The 8,342-nt window shown below is 46.1% G+C and overlaps 2 protein-coding genes across 2 annotated transcripts in view; one reads left to right on the top strand and one right to left on the bottom strand.

Annotated features, from left to right (window-relative positions):
- The first annotated feature begins 231 nt into the window (after positions 1–231).
- Positions 232–6,292, top strand: Snu13 (small nuclear ribonucleoprotein 13). The gene is made up of 3 exons (XM_021183605.2): positions 232–424; positions 3,664–3,784; positions 5,285–6,292. Exons 1-3 carry the CDS (start codon positions 239–241, stop codon positions 5,545–5,547), a joined length of 570 nt encoding a protein of 189 aa, XP_021039264.2. The 5' UTR covers positions 232–238; the 3' UTR covers positions 5,548–6,292.
- Positions 6,293–7,689: 1,397 nt separating this feature from the next.
- The window catches only part of Xrcc6 (X-ray repair cross complementing 6), a 22,823-nt gene continuing 22,170 nt past the window's right edge, over positions 7,690–8,342 (bottom strand). The window contains exon 13 of the mRNA XM_029469523.1: positions 7,690–8,063. Within this exon, the coding sequence (XP_029325383.1) occupies positions 7,867–8,063 (197 nt within the window). The 3' untranslated portion in view covers positions 7,690–7,866. The remainder of the gene's footprint in view (positions 8,064–8,342) is intronic.

The following is an 8,342-nucleotide window of genomic DNA, read 5'->3' as shown; positions in this document are numbered from 1 at the left end:
GATTTCTGAGTTCGAGGCCAGCCTGGTCTACAGAGTGAGTTCCAGGACAGCCAGGGCTACACAGAGAAACCCTGTCTCGAAAAACCAAAAAAAAATTAAAAAGCCTGGTTATGAAATGGCAACCCTCACAACCCGTTGTACTAGTGTGACACTTCCCGAGTGGTTTATTCACAATTTTTTGCCGATCCTAACTAGGACGCTAATAAAACCTGAAAAAACGCATCTCCCACATCCAAAGATGACTTCAGCACTCTCTTTTTCCGGGAAGGGGGCGGGACGACGTCACTGCGCGCTCTCTGTGGCGTCACTTCCGCTTCCTACCGCTTCGGAAGTGATTTCCGCTCCTTTTTCCTGCGCGGCGTTTCAGTCCCTCTTGAGGTGGGCTGTTGTCGAGTCGCGGCGAGGCCGGCGCACCGCAGCCATGGTGAGTGAGCGCGGCGGGCCGCAAGCACGGGAAGCGCGGGCCGCGGGCCCTGTTCGCTGCGTCTTGGGGGAGGTGGAGCGCGTGCGACATGTCGCCCGCTCCGTGATGGCCGACCTCCAGGCCCGGGGCTGGAACTCCGGCGGCCCGCGAGGTCGTTCCTGGGCGGCGGAGTGGAGACCCCGGCAGCGGGAGTCCCAGGTCGCTGCGGCCCGGTGGGCTTTGCAGCCGTGGGCGTGGCCAGAGGCCGCGGCGAGTAGACAGGCATGGCGCAGCGTGGGAAAATGAGCGCCCCACGTGGGATGGTGAACGCGTGTGGAAGCCCGTCTCTTCTCCCTCTCGTTTTCTTTCTCTTTCTCTTTTCTTTTTAAACACTGGGAGATGAGGTGAAATCCCGGGATGCAAGGTACTCACTACCCACGTCTTCTCCACTCCTGGGGTTGAGGAAGGGGATCGCCGTGGGGTCCGCAGCCAGGGTCTGTCGGGAACTAAGTCTTAGGGAATTCGGGGGCGCTTTTTGGTTTAGTTTGTTTTTAGGGGCTAATGGAGCCCTGGTTGGCCTTGGAACTCTGTAAACTAAGCTGGCCTTGAGCTCTCAAAAGATCTGCCTCACCAGTGCTGGGAGTAAAGGCGCGTACCATCGCGCCCTCCCGAACTGGTAACCACCACCACCCCACCCTCGCCTCCTTTTTAAAATTTGGGGTCACATGAAATGTGAAGGAAGCTCAGGAAAGGCTCCCACCATGAGAGCAACCGACGCCTTCAGTAATCCGAGGTCCTGGTAGCCCCACGTGGGATGATAGCGCTTGAGCTTCTCCACTTTGTGATGGTGTACAGGGCTCCGGGCGGCGGTTCCTGTTGGAACTAGTTTGGCTGAGCCCTTTCAGGCCTGGTGGGATTTCATCCAGCCCTTGGGTGGTCTGCTTTGTTTTCGTGCTCTCACCCCCGAGGTTTAGCAACTACTGACCGAGTCTAGAGTTAGAGAGAGTGGCTGAGCCAGTGTTGAACCAGGGAAGAGTTTTGAAGTACGGTGCTCTTGGTGAGCAGCAGTTTGTCTAGGCTGGGAAGTGGGGACAACGGGTCGCTTGTAGCAGGCGGAGTACAAACATGCAGAACGGGCGAGTTCTGGCTTTATACATGAGATCTCCCTGCCTCGGCCGGCACCCAGAATGCTGGGCTTACAGGTGTGTGCCACTACACCAAGGCTGGTCAGTCATTCTTGGAGCCCCCTGATTAGACCAGGAGGCTGCTGCCATAGCAGATGTACTGTCTGCAGTAACGTTTCTCTAATACACAAAACCAGGAAGTATAGACTAGTTAACAGCAGTAACATCAAACACTGCATAATTCGATGTACCACTGATTACAACTAACACAGTTGATGAGTTTACAACATTAAAAAGGTGTTTAGCTAGAACTTAAGGCTGCTAGTGTTACTGGCTTCTTTTCAGCTCTGTTGGAATTTTAAGTAAACAAGCCCTTGTTGACAGAGTCATTTTTAGGCACTATTTGCCAAATCAAAAATCTTGTATGTTTCACTGTCAGGTAGATGCGGGGACCAAATTGATCAAGCCTAGGGATTTAAGTTGGCTAGCCTGGGCTTTTTAGCCAGCCTTGTCTCCAAAAGGTCATTGCTTGTTTAGCATGATCAAGGCCTTGAATTCAGTTTCTGACATCACAGAAAAAAATTTACACAACTAATTCAGTAGTCTGTTGAATTGCTTCCCCACCCCCAGACAGGGTTTCTCTGTGTAGCCCAGGCTGTCCTGGAACTCACTCTGTAGACCAGGCTGGCCTCGAAATCAGAAATCCACTTGCCTCTGCCTCCCAAGTGCTGGGATTAAAGGCGTGAGCCACCACTGCCCAGCTTGAATTGCTTTTTAACATTTGAGACCTTAGAGGTAAAGCTAGGAGTGCATTTGCAGGTCGGATTACTTGAAAGTAATTATTTGATTGAGCACAGGAATTCAGAGCCAGCCCAGGCAACCTAGCAAATTTCTGTAGGGGAAAAAGAATAGAGAGTTAAGTAAATTCAAACCAGTAAAGGGAGAAAATAGTGAAAACCAGTGATAAATCCAAAGAAATGGAATAAGTAAGGCTAGAAGACACCATGAAAATTTGAACCCAGTACATTAATACATAAATAAAAATAGAGTTTAAATGTTCCATTTCTGCATGCCATAAAGGGCTTTTGTTTCCAGTATAATTCAGTAGTTTTCTTTTTCCGTATTTTGAGACAGGTTCACTGTGTTCCTGCCTGGCCTCACACTTGCATAGATCCTCCTCCCCAGTGCTAGGACCGTCCCACCCCACCATTGTTTTTTGTTTGTGCAGTTGCACACCATTATTTCATTCATTTTTTTAAAGATTTCTTATCGACTTCTGAAACAAATGTTAAATTCAGTAGCTAATAATAATAATAGGGAAACTTTTCTTACAATCTAATCTCACTGGGTCAAAACATGCACACCCTTTGTTTGCTTTTTAGATTTATGTTTTGAAACAGTCTTGTTGGTCTTACTGGTCTGGAACTTAGCCTGTAAGAGTGGCCTCAAACTCAGAACCCTACCTGCCTCTGCTTCCTGAGGGCTTGGATTACAGGCATGCACAACTGCCCAGCTGTCATTCACACACACACATGCACACGCTTAAAAAAATAAAATTAGAGGATATCTTAAATGATTATAAGTTTGAGTGTGACACTCTGAACTGGTTCGTTGTGGTAAGGAATCTTGAGCTGGTGAGTTTGGTGGTGGATGTGGTTGTCTCCATGAGCTTGTTGATTATTAGTTTTCTAAAATAAAACTAGATGGTAGGAATCCTTGCTACATAGGTAGCAATCATACATGATTGCTTTGCCCTTGGAGTCCAGAAGGGGGCATTGGAGAGAGGTTGGCATATGTTAATACTCACATTCTGTGTGTACTTGGTTGTTTTCTTCGTTGCATTGCTAGGGTGTGGTGGTTTGGACGTTTGTTTGCTTGACACTGTGTTCTTTGTGTAGTCTTGACTCTTCACTTTTCTGGAATTGACTCTGTAGACCCCGTGCTGACCTTGAACTCAACCGAGATCTGCTGGGATTAAAGTTGGATATCACCACCAACTGTCTAGGGAGTAATTTGAAATTGGGTCTCATTTATCCCTGACTGAAACAGGAAACTGTTCATTATCACAGTTGTTGATATTTTGTAATTTATCCGAAACAGCTTCTGGTCCAATTTGACTCTTGTGTTTCCCTATAGACAGAGGCTGACGTGAATCCGAAGGCCTATCCCCTAGCAGATGCCCACCTCACCAAGAAGCTGCTGGACCTTGTTCAACAGTCCTGTAACTACAAGCAGCTTCGGAAAGGAGCCAATGAAGGTAAGACATCCACAGGGTGATGGTGGGGTGCTGCAGGTTCGTTTTCAGCGGTCTCCTGAATATCTAGTTTTGAAGAAGGACTGGGTTTGGGGAATATTTTATTTTCTCTTTCACTTTCTTCTGTCTTCATTTGTGGAGACAGATCTTCCTGTATTCCCAGGGTAGCCTCAAACTCCCCAACCCAAGCAGTCCTCCTACCACAACCTAAGTGGTTGGGTACCTGTGCATCCTAGAACTTTTTTACCCACCAATGAAACACATTGGCATTAAATTGTACTACTCTACATTTTAATGCTTTTCATTCTCTGACATTGTGGGATTCATGAATTTCAGTTGTTCTCAGATATATCTCCCTTGTGTGCAGAGTGGGAGCAGGCTGAGGGGTTTTGTGTTTTGTTGGTTTGTTTGGGGAAAGCTTTGTGAACCCAAGCTGGCCTCACAAATTTACTAGGTAGCCTGATCCTCCATCTCTATAAAGTTCTGGCATCACAGATGTGTACTACCACGTTTGGCTTTGGGGTTTTTGTTGTTGTTGTTTTGTTTTTTTAATATGGTTTTTCAAGACAGGGTTTCTCTGTGTAGCCCTCACTGTCCTGGAACTCACTTTGTAGACCAGGCTGCCCTCGAACTCAGAAATCCGCCTGTCTCTGCCTCCCAAGTGCTGGGATTAAAGGCGTGCTCCACCACACCTGGCGGTTTTGTTTGTTAAATGAACAGTTATCAGTGAAGTAATTATATGTGCTATGATATTTCTACCAAGAGAAGAAAAGCAAATAGTATTTTGTAGAAGAGCTGTTTTGGTTTTGAAGATATTAATTGAAATATTGTTTACCATTTTTGAGATTTTAGGAAAACGATTAAAAAATGAAAACTGTTTACCTTTGTCATTGGCAGAAGACAAAAGCAGAGCACTTCCATGGCTGTTTTGTTGTGTCCTCCATTCTTGGAGTTCACAGTACAGTGAAGTCAGGTGTGCTGTCAAGGAGAGTGGAGGTGTTGGGGCATCTTTTTTGATTGAATCTTCTGAGAAAGTGATATGTGAACAGAGACCTGAGGCCCTGGTGACAGGAGGATTACCTGGTGCTGACAGATCCTTAGGGAGAAACTGCTAGAGCTGAGAAGGTGAAAGATGGTGGGGATTTGGAGAGTGTAGTATCAGAGGAAGAAGTGACCAGATTGGGTTTACGGTTTGGGAAAGACATTGAGGGTTAAGTAATTGGTCAGTGTTTGGGTGCCTAATTACATATCAGGGCTGCTCCAGGCAGAAAATTGCTGTTCTTAAGCTTTTTGTTTTTGAGACAGTCTCACTCTGGCATTGGTTGTCCTGGAATTCATTATCTAGACCATGTTGGTCTCAAGCTGCTAGGATTAAAGGCAAGTCCCACCTTACCTGGCTTTTTCTAAGCACTTGCCATTTCAGTGCACCTGTTAGCTTGCTTTGTTGTGACGGCTTTCACCAAACCCCATGTCATCTACTGGCTACATGTCCTATCTCTACAGCCACCAAAACCCTCAACAGAGGCATCTCTGAGTTCATTGTGATGGCAGCAGACGCTGAGCCCTTGGAGATCATCCTGCACCTCCCTCTGCTGTGCGAAGACAAGAATGTCCCCTATGTATTTGTACGCTCCAAGCAGGCCTTAGGACGGGCCTGTGGCGTCTCCAGACCAGTCATCGCCTGTTCTGTTACCATCAAAGAAGGCTCTCAACTAAAGCAGCAGATCCAGTCCATTCAGCAGTCTATTGAAAGGCTCTTGGTGTAGGCTGTGGCCTCTGCCCTTTCCTGTCTACTGCCACCCTGTTTGTGTATCATATTGTCTGTTTTCAGCCAGTTTCTATTATATTGTACTACATCTACGTTTTATATTTTTATTTTTGTCTTAATAAGGTTATTTTTCACCATCTCTTCTACCATAAAAAATGAAATGATAGCTAGGACAGGTGAAAGGCAGAATGTCACCATTTGATAACCGGAAGAACCAGGAGAAACTTAAGCCAGGGACAATGTATACTTTCATCTGCAAACTTATTCCACTGCGCAGGGTAGGATGACAGTAAGCCTGGCCCCTTGTGCCTTTGATATAAGAGCTCCATAAATGTTACTGACACCGAGGAACTTCCTTTGTGTAGCAGTCTCTCCCACCCCTTACCATTTGAAGAAATTTGATGTTGGGCCTATGTCTGGGAGCTGTTTATTAATGTCCTGTGTATCTATGATGTATGTAGCCTGATATTCTACTGTATCTGGGGCAGTATCAGTTCAAAGGGATTCTGTGGAGATCGTGGCCAATTTGCTGGAACTTATAGCAGAGACAATGCTAGCAGGAAACATCCTCTCCTTGGTAAATGGGGATGTCTTGTGGAACCATTTGATGCCCGTGTTGGGAGCCCTTATCCTGCTCTTCCCACAGCATGGGTCAGGTGCATTCTCCCTCACATGAATAAAGTGATAACATGTTCATTGTTGAGCATCCTAATAAATATGTTCATATTTCGTTTTAAATGAAATGTGGCAGCTGTGCCTGATTTTGAGTTTTACCAGCTAATATTTTAAATGCTTAGCATTTCTAGATAACACGGGTTGGGGGTGAAATCGAGACATGTTCTGGGTATATAAACCAGGTTGCCCTGAACTGCCTCTCTCCAAGACTAAAAACATTTTATTGTGTTTTGATGTGTTGATGTTGGGGATCAAGCTCAGGGCTCCAGAAGTGCTCTGTCCCCAGTCCAGCTGTTCTGTTTACTTTGTGCCCCCTATGTGTGCTAAAGTAGCAAGCACATTCCTACCACAGAGCTCTCTCCCACTTAAACTCTTCACCAAGAGTTTGTAAAGTTGTCACCTATAAGTGACTTGGTAGTTTAAAATTCTCTTGTGCAGACTGTCATTGGAGTGTTATCACTCTAGGATTTCCTAACACAACTGACAAATTGGCTAATTCAAACAGACCACCCTATGTGGGTTTAAGTGTGCTTGGTGACATCACTGGCCTCTGCCCACTAGATGGCAGTAGCATGCCACCTCCACTCCCAACCAGCCACGATTCTACATTACCCAAACTTGTCCAGGAAACAAAATCGCCTACAGTTGAAAACCACTGTTGGCAGTCAGGCACACGCAGAATTAATGTTAGTGACTGAACTAACTTCCACCTCCCCCACCTCTTGTGCTTTATCCCTGCATCACACAAACTTAAAAGTTTTGGCTTGAAAAATCTTGCAGTGTTCAGATAAGTACCTTAGTGACTAGTCACAGTAGAACAAATTCTGTTCATTTTTATTTTTAGTCAGGCAAGAGTTCCCACTCCATCAGGAAGTGTACTTGAAGATGAGGGCATCTGAGGCCCATCTGTTCTGTTAGAACCTGCTTACCTACCAGGCCAGTTTGGGTGTTTGTGGGTGGTAGGGGTTCAGGTAGTTCTCTCTACGTTCTCTGGCTAATCTAAAAGGAATTTGACTTTTATTTTTGGGTTTTGCCCGTTTTAAACATGTATGTCCACCATGTCTGCTCAGTGCCATGGAGGTCAGGAAACATTGGATTCCCTACAAGTGGGGTTGTGGATGGTTGTGAACCACTGTGAGGTGCTGGGAAACAAGCCTGGGTCCTCTGTAAGGGCAGCAAGTGCTCTTACTGCTGAGCCGCCATCTCTCCAGCCCTGGCATCATACAGGAAAGAAAACAGGTGGGGAGACATGGAAATACAATCTTGTTAAGGATTGTCACTCCAAAAGTAACCATACGACCTTGTCCTTGAGTCTTCTTTTCCCTACCTCCACTAAGATGTTTAGTTTCTGCTGTGATGATGTGTATGTACTTCCATGGGGGAGAAATTAATCTAAGAGCCAATTATCAGTAGCCTAGATTTTCGAGGCAGCTATTTACCCATTCATACTGAAACGTGCACAGTATAAAGTTAGAGCTCTTTATTCGCAGAGTAAGGCACAGTGAGGTGGGAGGCTGCAATCTCCATGATGAAGACCTTGCACTTGGTCAGGTAGCTCTTTGTAGCTACCACCTAGCTTGGTGAGAACACAAGCAGGTGGCCTGGCTGCAGTGTAGAAAGTGGCTGGGCTTCTGAGCTTTGGTCAGTTCTTCTCCAAGTGTCTGATAAGAGCATCTAGCAGTTCCTGCTTCTTCGGCCCACTCTTAAGCCCGTGGGCCTTGCATATGTCCTTCAGTGTAGGTACAGTGAGCTTGCCCAATGTGCCCTTACGAAAATGGGTCTTCAGCTCTTCTTCTGATAACTCTACCTTGGGCTTTTTACTCGTAGAACCTTCATCATCTAGAGAAAAGAGACAGGAAGGAAAGACCTGGAAATGCTTCCAGTGATATCCCAGCTACATGGCACTGTGCACTCTTATGGTGTGTGTTGCATCTCTAAAACCGCTGCTCATTCTGTGTAAGCCTATCACTTTTTTTCTTTCTTTTTTTTTAGTTTTTTTCAAGACCGGTTTCTCTGTATAGCCCTGGCTGTCCTGGAACTCACTCTGTAGACCAGGCTGGCCTTGAACTCAAAAATCTGCCTGCCTCTGCCTCCCAAGTGCTGGGATTAAAGGCGTGC

Source organism: Mus caroli, chromosome 15 (genome assembly GCF_900094665.2).
Source record: "Mus caroli chromosome 15, CAROLI_EIJ_v1.1, whole genome shotgun sequence".
Taxonomy (NCBI): domain Eukaryota; kingdom Metazoa; phylum Chordata; class Mammalia; order Rodentia; family Muridae; genus Mus; species Mus caroli.
Note: the sequence above shows the minus strand (reverse complement) of the source record. Positions and strands in the feature narration are given on the sequence as shown.